The sequence below is a fragment of the Phyllopteryx taeniolatus genome, chromosome 8 (assembly GCF_024500385.1).
Source record: "Phyllopteryx taeniolatus isolate TA_2022b chromosome 8, UOR_Ptae_1.2, whole genome shotgun sequence".
In the NCBI taxonomy this organism is placed as follows: Eukaryota; Metazoa; Chordata; class Actinopteri; order Syngnathiformes; family Syngnathidae; genus Phyllopteryx; species Phyllopteryx taeniolatus.
In genome coordinates this window covers 3,841,089-3,861,889 of record NC_084509.1, presented here as the reverse complement: position 1 = coordinate 3,861,889, position 20,801 = coordinate 3,841,089, and the positions used below count along the sequence as shown (strand labels likewise).

Genomic DNA, 20,801 nt, shown 5'->3' with positions numbered 1-20,801 from the left:
CATATTCATACAAATTATTTCAGTGTAATATATATTTTCTTTCATTCTAATTAATTCTAACTTGTTGTGTTTGTGGTCAAGTTATCTGTAAGTATGGCATGCAATTGTTTAATGTCTTTATTATTACATCAAATTGATGCATTGTCCCTTTGTCAATGTTATTTACCGGTAATTCCTTCTCCTTGCCCCACAGATAGCTGTGTCATTTACAAGTAAGGAAGTGTGTTTTTATGACATACTTTCCAAAAAGGACTTCAGCTGCAAATATAAAGTCCAGGTAAAAAGCTATAAAAAATGAATCCGAAAATCTTTTTCATTTGTTGAATATAGCATTGTCATCACAAATTAGCCTTTATATTGTAAAAATACAATAGGAAACAGTTTAGGAAAAAACAATTGTGTTCAATACCCCCCAACGTAAAAATTGTTAGTTTTTTTTAACTTCTCTTTTCCAGGGTTTAAGTTTTACTCCATGGTGTCTGGACTACTGGGCAGATGCCTCTAACCCAGATCAGGCCATCCTCACTATAGGCGACATTGGTGGACAGGTGAAACTCAGTTGTGAACATTGAATAACACTATAAGAAAGGGGGGTATGCAAAGGAGCGCCAAATGTGTCATTGCTGCATGGCGCACTGAATGTGCATACGTATGTGTGTGTTTTCCCAGGTCAGCGCTTTATACTTCACATCAGCGCAAATCATTTTGTTTGAGCGACGGAGTCGGTGGACAGACTCGGATTCTGCGGTCGTCATCCAATGGGATGATGTGGTCAAAGGAAAACATCACTGTTGTTACATTGTTCAGCATCAAGCACACAAGCCAGCCTGGGTGAGGAAAGGTAGAACAAGCATCAAATTGTACATTTAACAATGGTCACATTCTACAAGCACATACTCACTCACACTGGAAGGTACACATTTTCTGAAATGTCGTTTTTCATGAGTCAGCAAAGAGCTTGAAACATTCTTTAGGATTTTGATCTATAAACAAGATGTCAACACTAATTTACTGTATTAAGTGCCCCAAAGTATTCCTAAAAGGTTATCTGCCATATCATTACACAACCACCAACATCCTGAAATGTCAATACAAGGCACAATGAATCCGTGTTTTCAAGTACTCTTTGCCAAATTCTCCTGTCCAGACGTTGCAATTCGTCCATTCTTCTGTTTTACAGTTTTGGTGAGTCTGTGCAAAATAGTATCACTTTGTTGTTCTGAGCAGTAGTGATGGTGATACCCTTATCTTTCTTAACGATACAACAGAGTTTGGCATCGCTGATACTGGAAAAGCAACGGGTTTAGGAAATAAACTCCTTTTACTGATATGCATGTATACAGAATAAAATACACTAAAGGATACAAAAAAATGTAGGTATATGTGGTCTATACTTTGCCTGATATTTTTATTTTTAGACCAATAGTTTGGTCAATACTCATGTTCTAGGTGAAAACCAGAGGGAAAAGAAGTTCTTAATAAGACAATGTTATTAAACGTAATAGTGTTAAAATTGTATTTCTTATCATCACAGCGCAGCTTAAATTAGATAATGATTGATTCCAACTCTTTCCCTCAAAACCCATCTCTAACCAATGGGTGAAAATATTGATATTGCAATATGAGAACCGATAGCTTTATTGGAAACCTTGGTATGGGTGTATCGATATTTAGGTATCAATCCGCGCATCAATTAGACTCACCTAGCAATTAGATTGGCACCCTGTGTGGTCATCTGTTGGTCTACGTAGGCTGCATCTTCATCTTTTGATCAATTAGTATCATCTGAACTTTGCATCCACGAGGTGACGTTGCCCACCACTTCTCTAAACCTTTTTTTGTTTTTTTATATGACCACGAATGACTTTCAGCTACATCATTAGCGGATGATGACGAGATGAAGAAGTCAGTGATTGTGTATGCAAATAAATAATGCCCCCTAAATGAGATACACAAAAATCTTGGATACACAGCAGTATCACTGTCATAGTAGTCACTTAACCATATGTTTATTGTTGTGATTGTAGTTGTCGTTAGTGTATAGCTGCAGTGCATTATACTGTAAGGTGTTTCTAATATTCTGACTCTATCATATAGCTAGATAAACTAACCAAAATATTAGAAAACACTACAAGTCAACTGCTTTTGTGACCAGACCTGCAGAGTAAACCTATAAATACTTCACTGAGGATGCTACTTATGTAATTGGCAACTCTATCTCTGTTAATAAACATATAAAAAGAAATAATTTGTCCAGGATGATGATACAGAAACATTTCATAACACTATATGCTGCCTATTGATATATTGCTGACGGGTGACAAAGCAGCATACGGTAACGCTGTGAATCATCAACATGCAACAAAAGGAATATCATTTTATGCTGAATCTCTCTGCTACAATAAGTTACAAAATTATTATAATTCACTACTACTTGCTATACTGCAACCTTATGTGTAAATCATTAACATTCTCGTTCCCCCCCTAAGTAATACACATTTTGTACCCCACGCTGTTTTGTACATTTTAATGCAATTTCATTCCCACATTTATAAAAGAGAAGCTATTTATTACAGTTATTTAAATATTGAGTTGAATTTTAATACAGCAGCACCCCCGCATATGTGAAAAGTATATTAAAAAAATTTGGAGTAAATCAGCCTTATAGTGAGTACTAAAATACCAAAAATGGACCTTGGAATTCTTTTTTTTTGCAATTTTACATGAAATGCAATGCACAACATGTAAAACACATGAACAGAAATTGACTTTTGTGAATACTTTGAATACCGGTACTAATATTTGAAATCCTGTCTTTGTTTCTCCTTCTCCCTCTGTCCTAATAGGAGTTACAGTATATCTTGAAGGGCATCCAGTCAGCTAGCTTGTCATTAGCATCTTGGCTTTAATATTAACACATGCACGTGACACAACAGCTAGCCTCTCTCATTTCAATATATTTACATATCCTGGTTTAAGCAAGGTTCTTACACCATGACTGTGTATGACTGGAAGGCAGCGTGTTGCTCTGTGCAGAAAGTGCGCTCAGAGCCCAGCTAGTAAGAGCTGGGAGGGAATGGGTAGAGCAAACAATTTTTGAGGCAACGGGGGTGCTGTATTTTTCACCAAGTATTAGCCTGTTTAAAAAGGACATACAGTAAAAAGAGAAAAAACAAATCTCCAATTTTAGGGGTGCTAGGATTCAATTTAGGAGTTTGAGCAGCCCATGTTATACTCTACGTTCTTACAAACATATGGGGAAAAAAGAAAAAGGCAACTGAAATGTCGCATGGACATAAGTATTCAGCCTCGCTTGCCATGTTTTCACCTTGACACCTGCACACCAATGTCAAAACTGATGCTCATTCGTTCAGCATTACTACAATAACAGCAAGGGGTGGACAGGGTGAGTCCTGAGTCATCCTCTCCCTTAGCCAGACTTTTGACTGCTGGCATGAAGTTTGAGGTGAAGGCCTGTCCTCCTGAGACTCTCCCACTTCAGCTCATTCCGGGTGACAGAGAGGTCGCTTTATTGTATCATTGAGCGCTTTCATCATTCTCCCCCATCTCTCCTTTAGAGTCATTGGAGTGTTCAATAATGAGTCAGCAGTTGCATCGTTCCGAGACCAACTTGGCCGAGAGCGAGGGATCCCGATGAAAGTGCAAAAGAATAATAAACTCATAAATAAGGACAACCAATGGGAAAACAACGGGAAAGCAAGTAAAGGGGAAACAAAGGCGACTTGCCGACACATTGAAAGTGGTGGCTAATTGCAATATATTTTTATTTTTTTCCAGCCATTGTGTGGATTGCGAATGTGTAAACCCAAGGGGGAGTTGTGTTTGTGTGTGCATCAGTGGAGAATGTGTGTTTGCATACCTCTGGGTTTCTGGTGCTGTTCTTTTTTCAGTTGCCCACCCTGCGGTACCAGTGGGAGTCTTACCATTGGCTATGGCTGGGCCACCAGTGAGTTGGGTGGGGTACAGAGAGGCCCACTTGTGAGGGAATTAGGAAAAAATTGGGATTGCCACACACCCATGAGGGCTTGGAAGCAGTCTCGGAGGAAGTATGGAGTTTGTAGCTGAGAAATGCCCGAATGCACACGGATGAATGCTAAGACCGAGTGTTTGTTATAATTTGCCCTCAGAACAAGTGGGTTGATTTAATCTCTTGCTCTTCCTCTTTTGATTCCAAACTCCAATAAATGAAAGTAAAATGACACGAGTTTAATCAGGCAGCTGTTGTGGGTCACAAAGACCTTAAGATTCGTATCTGTCAGTCATAAAGAGAAGAAGTCATTAATCAGTGATGAGTCACATGGCTCTCTCTGAGAAATCCACCCAGCTTTTAATTCTTAGAGTGGAAAAGAAATGTTATGATGAATGGAAAATAATCAGATGTAAATATTTTGGGGGGTAACCTTTGACCCGTGACTGTCACATGCCATCTTAGCGCTCACATGTTATTTGTCTGCCGAGCTGTCTCTGATAGAAATGTCTGGATTCCGATTCAGATGTCCTCAATCAACGTATTAATTGAGAAGGATGATGATGCAAGGTCCATTACTTTTTCTGTAATGCCAGCAAGCAAATGAAAGCGGGCTAATTCTCCTTTGTGGATGCCTTGTTTTTCTATATGGTGGATTTGCGGTCAGCACATATTAAGTAGAGTCTTTTAAAAGTGAAGCAGTGTAAGTATTGGGGGTAAAGTACCCAATATGAATAAAAGCAATGGACACGTTGTCATAGCGGGAATTTTTTTTACTGTACATGTTGTCAGTTAAAATGATTCCCTGAGCCTCAGTTGACGCAAGTTCCATCTCGATGGATGGAAAATTAGTATTCTAAGAAGTTCTCGGTAGAAAATATTAAATGCATGGAACCTATTGGCCACTGCACAAGTCTTAAATGCATTGTATTGTTCAGTAGCAACTCTACAGTAGGTGTAAAGGGAAGGCGAGGGGTATGGGTGGGGGGGGAAACAGTGGCCCACCAGATGGCAAAGTTTTTCTTTCCTTCTGTCTGTTTTGTATTTATTACAGAGGACTATTTCAACTTATTCTTTATATGTTATCTCATCTCTTTATCCACGAGCCCTGTTCTGTCAGTCCCTAGTTTGTCATTCAACAGCCAAGTGGGCGTGTCCGGGATATGCTACCTCATTTTGCCTCTCTGTAAATGTGACACTTCTAATGAGTCCCTATCAGCTCTGCCCAGCAAAAAGTGACTGTGTGAATGCATGACCAGGAGCAAGGATATAGTGTCTGCCAGCTAGATGATTAACATTTAGTTTGGGTTAGGTTAGGTCGATACATTTTGACATAAAAAAATCACATATCACAGCCAGCAAATATTATGTACAGTCGGGCATTTAAAGTACTGTAAAATGTAGTTATTCTGATGATTATTATAATGATTTGTGCTTTCTATATATGTAATCTGTACCAGAAAATAAAATGTACTTAATATATTACACTTAGGCAGTTGTTGCTTTACAAATTAGATTTTAGAAAATAATAATAATAATGCATTACACTTACATAGCACTTTTCATGATACTCAAAGACGCTTTACAATTGCACCACAGTCACACCCTGGTGGTGGTAAGCTACTAGTGTAGCCACAGCTGCCCTGGGGCAGTCTGATGGAAACGTGGCTGCCATTCTGCCCCTACGGCCTCTCCGACCACCACCAAACAATCCAACCACATTAACGCATGGGCAAAGTGGGTTAAGTACCTTGCCTGGAACACAACTACGACATCCGTGCCACACCGCCCAAAAAAAATAAAAAGCCCCAAATTACGTCTGATTCATTTTACATGTTGCGCTGGTCTTTGTCACACAGTGTGTGCATGTTCAATACCAGTACCCCCTCTATAAAAATGTCTTTTTCAGTGACCTCATACTTCATTCATCATACTTTCTTACACCCCACAGTACTTTACCTGGACTCACTGGAGGCCTTTGTGTCGTGTAGCACCAGGCCACAAAGCAGCATGGTGATTGGCTGGAGGGAGAAGGACAGCAAGAGCCTACGAGTGACCTCTTTTTTTACAAAGAGAGGAGTATGGGACGTAGACCATCACCATGAACTGAAGCTGATTGGTAAGCTAATTAATAGGTTTATAATGGGCTGTAGCCATGAGCCCATCTGCAACTTATGTTTTGTTTACTGTCTATTTCTATTTCAACTACAAATCATAATGACATAATTTTGTTCTCATAAGGCCTTACAGCCCATCACCATCTGTTCCACTACGAAAACTTCAACTTGGAAAAAAACGTTAAACTTATTGCATATGATCTCTGTGTACTAACGTGCCATATGGTTTGGTTCACAAGTCTGTCTCTGAAAGATATGTTGTAAAAGGCAACTCTAAAAAGCGATTGGATGAATGCCTCGTTGTTACATCTGTTATGGGCCAACTAGATCAACAAGTTGAAGGGTAGTGCTATTTGACAAAGAAGAAAAATGTCTTCTCTGTCCAGTTCTGATAAAATTGCTGCTATGACAGCATCCATGTCGATCTCTTTTTGTTTTGTTTTCCCTTTTGCTTCTGTGAGGTTTAAATCATGCTTGGAAATTCACTTCCAACCGCTCAAATATGTTGACTGGACTTCTCAATTTTTGCCCATTCAGCCACTTTGATAATTGACAAAAATAGTTTTACAACATTACAAACAGCCATCTAACAAGGCAATAGTATTGCTATGTTGTCATATGACAATTCCTTACCTTGTCTAATTTGATGGTATGGGATTGTTTGTAGCCACTGCAGGTATAGATCATCAGGTTCTGTTGTGGAACTCTTACATGACCTCCCAGCCAGTGCACGTATTCACTGGCCACCTTGCCCCAGTTATGGCTGTTCGCTTCCTGCAAAAGAAAAAACAACTGCTAAGCTACTCCAGAGATAAGGTATAAGAGTGTGTGTGTGTGTGTGTGTGTGTCTGCACAGTAAAGAAAAATGACTACTGAGAATATTTGTATTATTAATTTTGATACCTTACTGCAGAGGAATAGGAAGATTTGTTTCACACTGCTGCCTCAATTTATTAAAATTATGAGTAGATTTTCTTCCAAGTCTGCTTTCTTTCTGTTGCACAAATGATGTTGCTGCTGTCTCTCCCTCCTGTTGCAGCACTGTACATGTTTGCCTTCTCTTTTGGATTTTCTGAAGGGAATAAATATTTTAGAGGTGATTTATGTTCCATCTGCCTTCTTCTTAAACACCATCTGCCACTGCACGAAGCTTTGAAAGCTTTACCACACTTTCCTCTGGAAGTGTTCCTGCACCAGAGACATTCATCTTGTTTGGTGCCATAAACCAATATGGCAGACTTCTCATTAGGAGGCACTCTGAGGCATGCCGTGCAAAAACTGGGGTAGAGCGGACATCCATCTTTGGTCATTTTTTTTTTTTGTTACTCTGATTATTTAAAAACTATTGTAAAAATAATATTACAGTTTATTTGTGTAAATGTAGTCAACCTTGAACTTTAACGTAAACACCCAGCATGTATTTTCTTTGTCTAGGTTCTGTGTTTATGGGATGTTTCAAGTCAGCTCTGTATTCACCGACTGGATGGAGTTTTCCCAGCGACACAGGAGGACGCGCACACACTCCTGCTCCTGATCGAAGAGCGCCAACTCCTGCTGCTCACCTTCAACAGCCTGCTGGTCTTGCTGGAGAGCACGAAGGAGGAGACAAGGACCAGCAGTCACGAGCACCCTGTCACCTGTGTGCTTTACAACAGTCTTTTCAGACATGTGAGGGAAATGCCTCATTGTGGGTTCTTTGTACAATGAAAAGGAGTGACGGAAGAATGTGTGGCTGGATGGATGGATGCACTTCACGTGTAGGCAAGATGATGACTCAAATGTAGTAATTGAGCATAAACTACACAACTGCGAACTGTAAAGTATAGTGCAGGAGGGGTTTGATCATTTAAATCAGAATTACATTCAGTAGAGTTGACTGATGGACAGGTTGCCTAACTGACTAATAAATGATAGACGGACGGACTGAATAACTTCTCAACGGCCTGTCGGACTGATTGGGTGACTAATTGACCGACTCACTGACAAATTGACTTATGAACTTATGGATGTATGAACAGATGAATTGCCTGACTGACAGACTTACTGAAGGAAGGACAGTTGAATAGACTGATAGATTAGACAGTTAATCAAATCTAATATTAAGAATAAACTGGGTAATTGTGTATTATGTACAGTTTACATCATGACAGGTTAAATAGTCTAAAGTAGAATACGATTCAGTAGAGCTGACTGACCGACAGACTGATGGACAGAGATGGATTGAATCAATAATGGACAGACTGATGGAAGGAAGGACCGTTCAATAGACTGACATTGATTTACCAACTGACTGACTGATAGACGGACTAACAGATTGATATATTGATGCACTGACTGATTGACGACTGACTGTTGAACGGACTGACTGACGAGCTGACGGACTGACTGGACGCATTGATGGTCTGACCAACATTCTGATGCATGGATGGACTGACGGACAGATCGATCGATGAATGGACTGACGAACTGAACAATTTACTGACCGACCGACAGATGAACTGATGGACGGCCTGACTGCAATCAGAACAGATGATTTTTGTGCTTGGCCGAGGTAATAACTCGACAGTAGGGAGTTAAATTCAGTTCAAGTTGGGTAGAATAAATTTTCAGTTAACATTATTTTGTAATCCCTTTAGCCACGTCCTTGTGTCTGAAATGCAAAGAAGATAAAAGGGAGAAAATAGAGAGCTTTCCCTTTTGTCTCAGATTTTTTGGGTTTTAGAAAATACACCTTCCATTTTAATACATTTGCATTTGACAGCAACATTTAATAATTTACCCCTGGCTTAGCATGGCAGTAAATCTGATGCATACATGACATGTCAGAATCCTTAAAAATCTTCATTTCTCAGCACGTAACACAATCATTAAAAGTCATTTCTCGCCACATAGCAGAGAGCGAACTGCTTTCAATGATTGATATCTCTGACTTTCTCTCTCTCGCTGCAGGTAATAAGCAGCGACACCGGCTCCTCTGTGATCTGCTGGCTGGCTGACACGGGCCAAAAGGTTAAGCAAATCCACCATTGCCATGGCAATGCGGAGATCTCCACCATGGCTTTGGATGGCACGCAGACCCGGCTGTTCACTGTAGGCACTGACGGAGAGGTTAAAGTGAGTGAACATGCACACACAACACACACTGTCTCAAAATTACCAGTAGTTATGTATTTGGTGTTCTAACCTGCATAAACAATTACACACACATTTACAGTATTTTTAGCTCTATTATGCAGATGTGAACCATAATGCGCTTGGCTCTTCAAAACACCCGAGCAGTGGGGAAAACACAAACAATTCCTAGTTGGGAATGATAATTCTGCGTGTAGTAATTAATAATAATCAACCACATCAGCTCTTCTCTTTAAATCATCTGCACGACATCTAGATTTCGTCAACAACGATGCAGCGGTTAAGCAGTCGGATAATTATTAAACGAGAGACCCAAAACTCTGTTTACACCTTCCTCATCATCCTCATGTCTCCTGCAGGTGTGGGACTTCAATGGCCGCTGCCTCCACAGAATGAACGTTGCCCTGGGCAAGGCTGCGGCCATCTCGCAAGTTCTGCTGCTGAGGACGAACCTCCTGGTGATGGGTTGGGAGAGGTACTTGGGAGGTGTCATTTTGACCATTTGTTTACACAGCAATGGTGATTTGGAGCCTGAAAATGCAAACATTTGAAAGTGGTCTGAAGTTCTTGGAAAAAGGACGGTTTCTGTCTCAATAGCAAAAATGGTAACCTGTAAAATTGGAGGACATGTCCATGTCTGTTATCCTTTGGCTTTTGCTAGTACATAAAAACTAAAACAACAGAGACCGCAGAGCTATTGCAGTGTCTGTGCTGCTGATAATGATGAGTTTGTTAGGGCTTCTTCGACAAGGTGTACTAATTTTACTACACCACCACTTACTGTACGAATGTCAAATTCCAAGCCCATGCATACTACCTGCACAGGGACAGGCACTAACAAAAAAAAAACAACCTAATGTTTAACGTATTAAAACAAGGGTCACCAACATGGTGCCTGCAGGCACGTTCACTTCCTATGCATGTTGTAGAAGTGATCATTTGAAAATTTCGACACACCGTCAAGTGCTATTGAAGGAGAATCTGTGTCCAAACCTTTGCCTGGAAGTGTAGATGAATATAATGAATTATTAATGATAACATAATTAAAGGTTATTTAATCAAATGTGTTATTTCAGAAGTGTATATCAAGCTAGTAGCCCTTCGCATTAATCCGTACCCAAAAAGTAGCTCTCAGTTTAAAAACCAGACCCCTGTATTAGAAGAATGCACTTTCTGTGATGTAATTGTGTTTTTCTTGTATCCCACCCGATGTCACTTCCTCTGTTAGTCTTTTGAGTGTGTTGTTTTCGAAACACATTCTTCACGACTTCCGCTCCTCACCACACCGCTTGCTGTCTCCCTCTGTAGGAGGTTGACAGTATTTCGCCGGCATTCCTTCGCCAAGTTTCACGTTGACCCTTCGGAGTGGAAGGGCAATGTTCATCATCGTGCTGAAGTGCTCTGTGCCGCCTTCCAACCACCACAAACTCTAGTCACAGGTGTGTGTGTGTGTGTGTGCGTGTCTGTGGTGTTTTTTTTTGTCAAAACATGTCCTTTTCCATTCCCATAAAATGCCAATAATAAAAGTAATGACAATGCATTTTATTCTTTTGTAAGATTACATTATTTATTCGACCCACAAGAGTCTTTTGCGTCAGTCACAAACTGGCTAGCCACTATATACTGTAACATACTGTATCCCATCATTGATACTGTAAACATTAAAAAAATCGTTCCATGTCACAAATTTGTAGAAGAATGCAGATTTAATAAGCAGAAAATGTAGCAGAATGTAAATTTAAATCACACATCACAATAATTGTTCCTTAAATTGTCCAAATCACACAGGTTAGTATGCTGAAACTGCTTTTTTTATTGGCTATATATGATTAACACATTTACACATTTTGTGAGTTTTATAATTGTAGTCAAACTGCAAAGAAACATTTTTTTTTTTGTTGTTGTTGTTTTTTTTTTGATATAGTTAAATAATTGGGACACAAATTTGTGTTACTTTTCCCATCTCAGTCTGCTAGCAGCATGGGTGTCAAACTCAAGGCCCGGGGACCAGATCCAGCCCGCCACATCATTTTATGTGGCCTGCGAAAGCAAATCATGTGTGTCAATTTTCATGATTCTTTCTGAAATCTGGACCAAATTTCAAAACAGTCATACCTAATGAATAATGTTGAGATATTGCAAGCATTTTTGTTGTTGTTACCAAATCACTTTTTACAGTAATTTGAACAATAGTTGAACAAAGTATTATCCTTGACTTCTTATTTCAAACTTTATTAATTCTCAATTTGTTGTTTATATGTAATAATATGATGAGGCACTTAAACATTTATAAGGTTTCGCAGTCAGTGGCCCTCTGAGGCAAACCGCAACTACAATATGGCCCACAACAAAAATTAGTTTGACACCCTAGTAAAACAAATATTGTACAATATATACAGTATTACTACATTTGCTTTTTGCCTGAGTATTTGCTTTTCTACAAACTCTTAAAAACTGTCCGTCCCAAAATAGGGCTGGCTTCGCCACTGAGATACACAATAGAAGTTCGAATCATGGCTCCCCATGCTTGCATGGGTATTCTCTGGGTTCCCCCCTCCTCCTCCTATTTTCTAAAAACATACATGTTAGGTTCATAAAGATTCTGAATCGTCTGTAGGTGCGAATGTCATTTTCTATATGTGCACAGCGATTGGCTGATGACCAATCCAGGGTGTACCCCGCCTCTTGGCTGAAGTCAGCTGGGATAGGCTCCAACTCACCCGCAACCCTAATGTAATTTTTCTGCTTCACGAGGATAAGAACTATAAAAAAAAAAAAATGGATGGGTGGATGTACCTAATTGAATTGAGGTTTGCAGTGGTGACAGATTGACTTGGGATACATTTACAAGTAGCAAAGCTATATTCCTTTATTATCTATCTTGTGTGGTTGTAGTAAAATTAGCCAAAAATATTTATTTAATGAAGGATTGTTGTTTTATTAATCTATCAAACAACACTTACAAGGTGCTATATTCTTGACATTGTAATTGTGATTCTAAAGGTGAAAACCCAAGAATTGCTGTGGTCTGTGGCTTATGATTAATGTGAGTGCCACAATCTATTGGCACTAATATAATAAAGTACTTTCATAACTTCCTCGCAAGTTTCTTGACCAAAGTAGACTTTAATTTAAAAGTGTGCGTATGCATTGTCATACAAGTGATTGTCTAACTATGTATCATCATTCTCTTTTCTTTGTAAGTTAAACTTTAATGACTTGAATGAATAATGGGTCTGTGGGGGTGGGCATTATGGAGAGGAATGGGCAGATGAAAAGAGAGCGAAGATTTAGAAATGAAAATAATTCCGAGAAAAGCACAAGTGAAATAACAAGGAGCAATTATGCGCTGATGAAATGAAGTGTGGTTGTTATGAAAGGAGTCATTCTCTATATACAGTTGCTTTCATGAGTGTCTGCATGCATGATTAAACAGACAGACATTATTTTAGGTGCCCGATGGGCGCATACTGTCACACAATAGCTTGCATTCAAGAATAAGATGAGGACTAGAACTGAACATTTTCACCACAGTTACTTTAAATGAAATCACTAAAATACAGTGAATATCACTACATAGAGACACTGGAGCTGCATCTTGTACAACATTTGCTTCATTTCCAAACACAAATTCATTTTGTATTTACACTTCACACAAAGATTCTGAATTGTATAGTATATCACCTCTTTGCTTTGCTTAACCCAATGATGACAATGTACTAAAAGTCTGCCCTTACACCCTTAAAATACAGCTCAGGTTTGTTTGATACTTTCAGTGAGGAATTAATTTAACAATATTTTTATTAATGTGGATGTAGGTTGAAGTGGTGGACTGCATTATACTGAAAGGTGTTTCTAATATTTTGGTTACCCCAGGCAAGGAGCATAGTAGCAAAACCACCTCAAATCAGGATAAAGGACACTAGAATATTATTGTAGCTTTTGGCTCTTTTGCCTGCCCCAAAATGAAAATGACCAAGTTCTGTATTTTCAGCCCTGCAACCCTGCCTCTTGCCCAAAGTCAGTTAGGATAGGCTCCAGCACATCCGTGACACTGGTGAGGATAAGTGGTAAAGAAAATGGATGGATGGATGGATGCGATTGGGCAATGTCTCGCTGAGTGTTCTTAACTCCTGCTTTGATGCCAGTGTTTTATTGATCAGCATCGTGCTGCCCATACTATTGCTGGTTGCAGCAATCAGTGGTGTTTCATATAAACTCTCAATATAAAAGCAAAAGGAACCAAAGCCCTTTTGTGTTGGTTAAAACGAATTTGAGTTTGTTTTAAAAAAGTTAATGTGTGAGAACATCTCGAGTTGTATCACTTAAGGCTTCAGTTCTCGTGTAGCAGAGTATGTGAGCAGAGTGCAGGCATTCGTTAAACACCTGCTCTGGCCTTCGAAGACACAACAGCTCCTGAGATAAGTAAGGAGAAAGATAAATTTAGGGCTGTGGGGTTGGAAACTAAGATAAGAGTGGGTGTTCTCAGCGCTGCAGGGAAAAGGGTTTGGAAGTAATTAATGGTTTGTGCTGGAACAAAAGCTCGATTCAGGAGATTCTTAAGTAACTTGGAAACTTTGCCCCAAAATTCCTCCAGGTTTTCCTCCATGTTTTCTTGTTATCGCCTTCATCTCATGGTTAGATAACTATTATTACATCTATGGATTAATGTTGATTTTTATTTTTTGGGCCGAGGAATCTGTGGTTGGGAGTTCTGCTTATTTTCTTATTTCATTTAATTCATAACCTGCTATCACTCAGCCAACAGGCCTCACTATATTGACACCTCTTGAAAACTTGGCAGCTTGTCAGATGAATGCAAATCATCTATTTCATGAATACTATTTTCTTAAGTATAAACTCAATTTCCTCACCCCACTGGGTCATTTCTTTGGTGTGGCAACTTTGGAAACCTTTTACTGTTGTGGCATCTTTATTCAGAAGTCCATTGGGCATAAAGATAATGTTTAAAAACCCGGTGAGGCCTGTCATTTCGCTTGGCTTCATTAGTGTATAGCCCTTGAGGGCGAGGAACCATATTTGGGGACTTAAAGCCACAAATCATCCAGTCAGTAAAGACAGCTAATAGTAATGAAAATAATGCATATTAGTCTTACTCTATTATTATAGGGACCAAACCCTGACACAGACAGCAAAAGTCTTTTGAATTGATGTCCCCCAAAAGGTTAATAATTACCTATAGATGCCACAAGATGGTGGCAAAACACTTCTTTTGTCGAAATGAAGCTCATTCACTCACTTTAACATAGTTCCTTGGGACCAATATGCCCAAAGAAAGTGGCCAACAGAAGTGGGTAGAGAAGCCAAAATCGAGTAGGAGTACTGTTACTTTGGAATAATATAACTCAAGTAAAAGTAAAAGGTAATCCTTCAAATAATTACCAGTACTAAGTGGAAAAAAACTGCCCAAGAAAAAAAACAGACCCAAAAAAAAAAACCTTCCTCAGTCTCCTGAAACAATAGTAATGGTAATACAGAAAATGGATCTGGGCTGTATGAATAATGCAGGCGAACCGCTGTACACACCTCCATTAACCACCTGTAAAATGATAAGATTAAGTTATTTGTCAAGCACAAAAATAATGTAGAGTTAGTCGCTGGAGACAGATGTTGAGTTTTATCTTTAAAGTTGTATCCCTCTGTTCAATTAAAAAAAAAAAAAAACATTTGCCCTGTTTGATGATGATTGGAGAAATGTTTAATAGCCGGTGTATTTTTGCCGCCAAAATAAAAATGTGCAGGAAGTCGTGATGGAGAGATTATAGTGTGGAACAACAACACGGAAAAAGCTCTGAGGAAACTGCAGCTGCCGGCCAAACATGAAGAATTCAGTAAGCAGCCAGGTCTCATGTGCGCACACGCACGAACACACATACACACTTTCACACTCCCACTACTCTCACTTGTTCAGATGTTAATACAAAAGAGCTACAGATAAATTTGAGATGTACTAAATCTGTAGAGAGACAGCTAGATGGCGCAGAAAATTGATGGATAGATATGTAGAGACATTTTAGCATTTGTTTAAGAGCCACCTTTGTTGCATGTGTTCCCTAAAATAGTTTTGTATCTACTGTCATTTTTGTCTCCTAGGGAAAACTGAGTATTCCCTAGACGCCCTCGCTAAATTGTCGTTTTTACAAGGTCGGACCGCTGCACAAATAACAACTGGTAAAGTAGAGTGAACGGAATTGATTCTGCTTTCATCGTTAGTGTTTTTGCATGACTTACTTGTCGATGTGCATTTCTTCACTGTCACTGTGCTGTAGCAAAGTCACTGAAATGAATGTAGCCTTGGCATGTTTAATAATAAGTTCTTATTATTATTATCGAATCGCAGTTTCAAATGTAAAGAGGATATTGGAGCAACAGTTGATTGCTTGTGTTAAATTGAGAAATGTAGAGTGTACATGCATTGAGCCTCTTGTTGTTGTTTTTTTTTTGTAGCTGCTATTAACTAGTAATGTTTTAACAAATATTTAATGACTGTGGCTGATGAATTTATGGCCTATCTCCAAAGACGGAGGGCGGCTGCTGGGCATAATCTGCTGTGTTACTTTTTTATTCATATTTATTCCACTTTTCATAATTCTATGACTTTATTCTCGTGGTGAAACATTTTGTTATTGCCAAAATAATACATTGCACACAACTACAATGTTTTTTTTCCGCCGATAAGGATAGTAAAAGTTATCTGTAATGTTTTTATTTCTCTTAGGTGGCGCCGACTTGGTGTCATGCACCAGTTCCGGGATGTTCAGGCTCTGGAACACGGTCCACGGCCGTCTCGTGGGACAGTTCGAGGCTCACAAGCCACAACTAGGCTCTATTGTCATGACTGTCAGCCCCTGTGGAAAGCTTCTAGTCACAGCAGATTGGGAGGGCACGATCAAGACATGGGACGTAGAGGTACTAAACAGAGAAGTGCTGCTGATTCTTTCATTTAAACAACTGAGATGTACCAGCTTCAGGTCATGCACAAGCAGAACAAATCCCAAATGGATCATTTGACAGATATCCAAGCAATTGAACACGAGAAATGCTCCTAAATGCACAATTTGTAATAGACCTTCAACCTAACTTAAAATTACGGTCTGATGCAACTGGCACATTGTACATTTTGTCCTAACCATCACAAAAACTACAAGCTGATAAATCAGAAGGTGTAGACAAGATGTTAGTTGCACACAAGAGCAAACAAACCATGGCAAGGAAATTGGTCAAAATAACCATTGTGGAGCAGAGTATTTCGGATAAGTCCAAAGAGAATCTGGTGAAGTAAATACACTATATCACTCAGATACAAGACAGTTGGGTAATTCAAAAGTATTGGGCAAGATTTTGTTCGTTCCCACAAAAATAGGTACAGGTAAAGCTAATCAGACCAGCATGGAAGGAGAAGACAAACAAATAGTTCCTAACCATCAAAAATGTTAACTAAAACACTGCCCAACACACTGAAACAGTACTTTTAGTAACACGGTCAAAGGTTGATTTTTGGTTTCTGAAGAATTAGTTGTCTGATATTTCAGACAGCATTACAGTAAAATGACAGCCTTTCAAGTATTACAGCCAAAATATTCAGACAACAAATCTTTGTGGCTGAATTCAGATGTCTGAGGCTCAATTTGCTCCCAGTTTAATTTATGGACATGTATGGACAACACTTGTGTTGTGTGTAACCTTCTTTGCCTATTGTATGCCTGAAGTATGACATTTAACTTCAATAAATTGATGGCCTTTAACAAGACAACAAGGACCAAAACAACCCATTGCAAATGAAATGTCTGTGTTTTCTTAAATAAAACAATCAGAATTTTTGATAACCACAGATGAACATAAAGGTAAAGTCCATTGCTGAGAACATTGTATTTCAGTCCTCCTAATGTGTTCAACCAATTTGCATAAACACATAAACTTATACTGAGGGTGTTTGTCTAATACTGCTTAGTGTGGCTTATAACATGTACACAGTGAGTGACGTTACGACCAATCGGTGGTGCTGCGTTTAATGTCTGACAATGTCTGTCTAGACCCCCTCGTGATTGCATACAATCTGCAATGGTGACCGACACTTCCATCACACCATGGACTTAAACGGAAACACGTGTAACAGCCCAGGAGGACATGCAGACTTCCTTACTAATTGAAAATCTCAGACAAACATTTTTTGTAGGCCCCCAAAAATTGACATGCAGGCATGACACATCTTTTTCATTTTCCACAGAAATGAATAATCCTCTTGAGGAGAATCCTAGTGACTCATTCCACCAGCAAAATGATATTAGGGGGGACCTCTTGAAAATGAGGTGGTACATCTCATGGGGTCTACCCTTATACCAACTTCTTCCAGTATTAAACCAGCCGTACACCGAGCGACTAGACCAAACTCACACAGTGTGTGTGTGTTTACGTTTTCATGGGCCATACCAATGTAAAGTATTTGCCCACCTGCCTTGATTTGCATACGTGTTGAAGTGACATCCCATTCTTAATCAATAGGGTTTAATATGATGTCGGTTCACCTTTTTCAGCAATAACAGCTTCAACTCTTCTGGGAAGGCTTTCCACAAAGGTTAGAAGTGTGTTTATGTGAATTTTTGACCATTCTTCCAGAAGCGTATTTGTGCGGTCACACACTGATGTTTGATGAGAAGGCCTGGCTCTCAATCTCTGCTCCAATTCATCCCAAAGGTTGCCTGTTGGGTTGAAGTGAGAACTCTGTTCAGGCCAGTCAAGTTTATCCAAATGCCATGCTTGGAGATGGCCCCTTCCTGCTTCGCCATGACTGTGGACCACCAGTGCACAAAGCAATGTCCATAAAAACCTGAATGAGAGCGTTTGGTGTCTATGAACTTGACCGGCCCACAAAGAGTCCTGACCTCAACTGAACAGAATACGTTTGAGGTGAATTAGGGCGAAGGCTGAAAGCCAAGCCTTGTTGTCCAACATCAGTGTGTGACCTCAAAAAGGTGCTTCTAGAAGAATGGTCAAAGATTTCCATGAATACACTTCTAAATCCTGTGGAATGCCATATACAGTGTATATACATATATACCGTAGCAGAGAGTTTTACGACTTGCTTGCCAAATACTAGTAGTAAGTAGTAAGAAAGACTTGACTTGAAAGTTGGTAGCCAAGAGACTTGACTTTGATTTGAACTCCATGTCTTCACAAAGTCATCTCATTTACAGTTGGAAATCTGCATTTTAATTAAGACTGGGCATTTTTTTGAAAGAAAGAGAGTTTTTTTTGGGGCGGGTCATTCGCACCAACCTGGCAACACATTTTGCATTGTTGTGCACTTGCCAGTGTGAAGTAGCACCTGCATGAACAACAATGGAAGGAGCTCCAAAGATAATACAATTTGAATTCAAGGACTATGTTGTTGATGAAGTCTTTAAAAAGAGGATGGCAACCTGCATGTTTTGCAACTCGCGCATTAAAGACACAACACCAATGACTAACCCTATCCCAACAACTTCAACTGTGACTACAAAACTCAAAAAGAGAGGTAGGATAATGTAACAGTTTAGCTAGGTGGTCAAATATTAGTAGAATACACCGGTTTGGGAAGACTAAAAATAAAAATGTGATTGTGAATGTTTTAGTACAGCTAGGTAATGTAACTAAGGGTGGGAGGCTTTATGATAACTGTCCGAACCTTTCGTTTTGGTTCATATAGGCACGCAAAACTATCTCTTTTTTCCCTCTCTCTCGTTTACTAATGAGGCGAAGTGTTGTGCACTCCAGAGCAGAAAGTAGTGCCTAAAATATAATGCAGAAGACGTGAAGCGGCGTATCTAGTTGTGGAGTTTGAAAAAAAAAAAAAAAAAAAAAAAAGCTGAAGCATTCAGGTGCTAATATTTTGGATATTTCCAACTTTGTGGGAACAGTTTGGAGATTGCCCCTTCCTATTCCATCATGACTGGGCATCAGTGCACAAATCAAGGTTCATAAAGACATGGATAAGAGAGTTTGGTGTGGGTGAACTTGACTGGCCTGCACAATGCTGACCTCAACCCTATGGAACACTTTTGGATGATTAGAGCGGAGACTGAGAGCCAGGCTTTCAGGTCCAACATCAGTGTGTAACCTCACAAATGCACTTCTGGAAAAATGGTCATAAATTCCCATAAACACACACCTAAACCTTGTGGAAAGCCTTGCCGGAAGAGTTTAAGATGTTATAATTGCAGAGGGTGGACATCATATTAAACCCTCAGGATTAAGAATTGGATGTCACTTAAATTCATACCTGAGTCAAGACAGGTCAGCGAATACTTTTGGCAATATAGTGTAGATTGAAATGAATGAAACAAAATATCATGTTGTCTCTCAAATTGGTTCATTAGCCTCAGTTGATTTTTCGACTTTGTCGTTAACAATATGAACATGCAGACGGTAGCTTTTAGCAGAATAATAACAGAATTCCAAGATGCTGCATCACCCTCATGTATGCACTTCCGAGATGCACTTTCAAAATTTGCATTGAACTAACTGATTTCCTCAGCAATACTGCCTGGAGTCAGATGAGGAAGTGGTGACTGAACCTCCAGAATTGGTGTGCAGTTTCCGCCCACACCAAGATGGGGTCACTCACCTGGATATGTATATCCATGGCGATCGGCTGCTCCTTCTGTCAGCATCTTCAGACTGCAGTGTGGCTCTCAGCTATCTGTCAGGGGAAATTATTGGCTTGTTTGGACAGGTAAATACACGCTCATACACAGAAAGTAAAGTAGTATGCATGCAGACTGTTACAGAAAACAATATTTTTATTTTTCAAATAGATGGATTTAGTGGCAAAGGCATTGTTCAGCCAACTGATTCCTGGGCTGGTGGTGGGTGGTAGGATTCAGTTGACTGAAATGATGTGAAAGGAGAAGGAGCGTCTCCATACACGTCAATGGGGGTACATATTAAGGTAGCCGGGGGTGACGTCTGCATAGCGTTATGGTATTTATGTTTTTCTTAGGCCGCAAAACACATGCAATACAAATCGCACATAAGAATATACATACGTGAAAATGACCAAGTATGTTTAAAGAAAAATAGGTGCACATTTATATTGTGCTCATGATACATGCGCATAACCAAATCGGTATACAAAAAAGCTGTCAGCCTCAATTATGGTCAAGTTGATAGTAATATTTAATATAGTAAAATGTGGTAAAGGTTTGCAAAGTTTTGAATACCACACATACAATTCTTGGCTAAAGCATGAGATACACTTGATCTGCATCAATTCTGAGAGGTATTTCTTCTTTGTTCTTTTTGTGTAACTAAATGAGCTAAACTAAATTTAAGAAACAGTCAACGCATTTGGACATCACTGGAAAATAATCCATATGTACCTCCGCTTGGTTGTTAGAACTCAGTCACCTTCAATCTGCAGTCTTTAAAAATAAATAAATAAATAAATAATACTATCCAGGCAAAGATGGTGAAAGTAATGTGACAAGAGATTAACAATTTTACAATTGCTGTTTGAATGATGGTATGTTATTAAAAAAATTGAGTGTCTGATTCTTTACTGATGT

General features: G+C 39.3%; 1 protein-coding gene across 6 annotated transcripts in view; it reads left to right on the top strand.

Moving 5' to 3' along the window:
• The window catches only part of LOC133482118 (WD repeat-containing protein 49-like), a 39,747-nt gene that overhangs the window by 7,639 nt on the left and 11,307 nt on the right, over positions 1-20,801 (top strand). For 4 of the 6 annotated variants that reach the window (XM_061781800.1, XM_061781799.1, XM_061781802.1 and 1 more), the window contains 13 exons: positions 194-277; positions 456-548; positions 670-841; positions 5,940-6,107; positions 6,773-6,921; positions 7,540-7,773; positions 9,055-9,219; positions 9,597-9,712; positions 10,546-10,676; positions 15,000-15,089; positions 15,352-15,429; positions 15,977-16,167; positions 19,772-19,969. In XM_061781800.1, the coding sequence (XP_061637784.1) occupies positions 194-277; positions 456-548; positions 670-841; positions 5,940-6,107; positions 6,773-6,921; positions 7,540-7,773; positions 9,055-9,219; positions 9,597-9,712; positions 10,546-10,676; positions 15,000-15,089; positions 15,352-15,429; positions 15,977-16,167; positions 19,772-19,969 (1,869 nt within the window). The remainder of the gene's footprint in view (positions 1-193; positions 278-455; positions 549-669; positions 842-5,939; positions 6,108-6,772; positions 6,922-7,539; positions 7,774-9,054; positions 9,220-9,596; positions 9,713-10,545; positions 10,677-14,999; positions 15,090-15,351; positions 15,430-15,976; positions 16,168-19,771; positions 19,970-20,801) is intronic. The other 2 variants (XM_061781803.1, XM_061781801.1) reach the window with 2 other exon arrangements.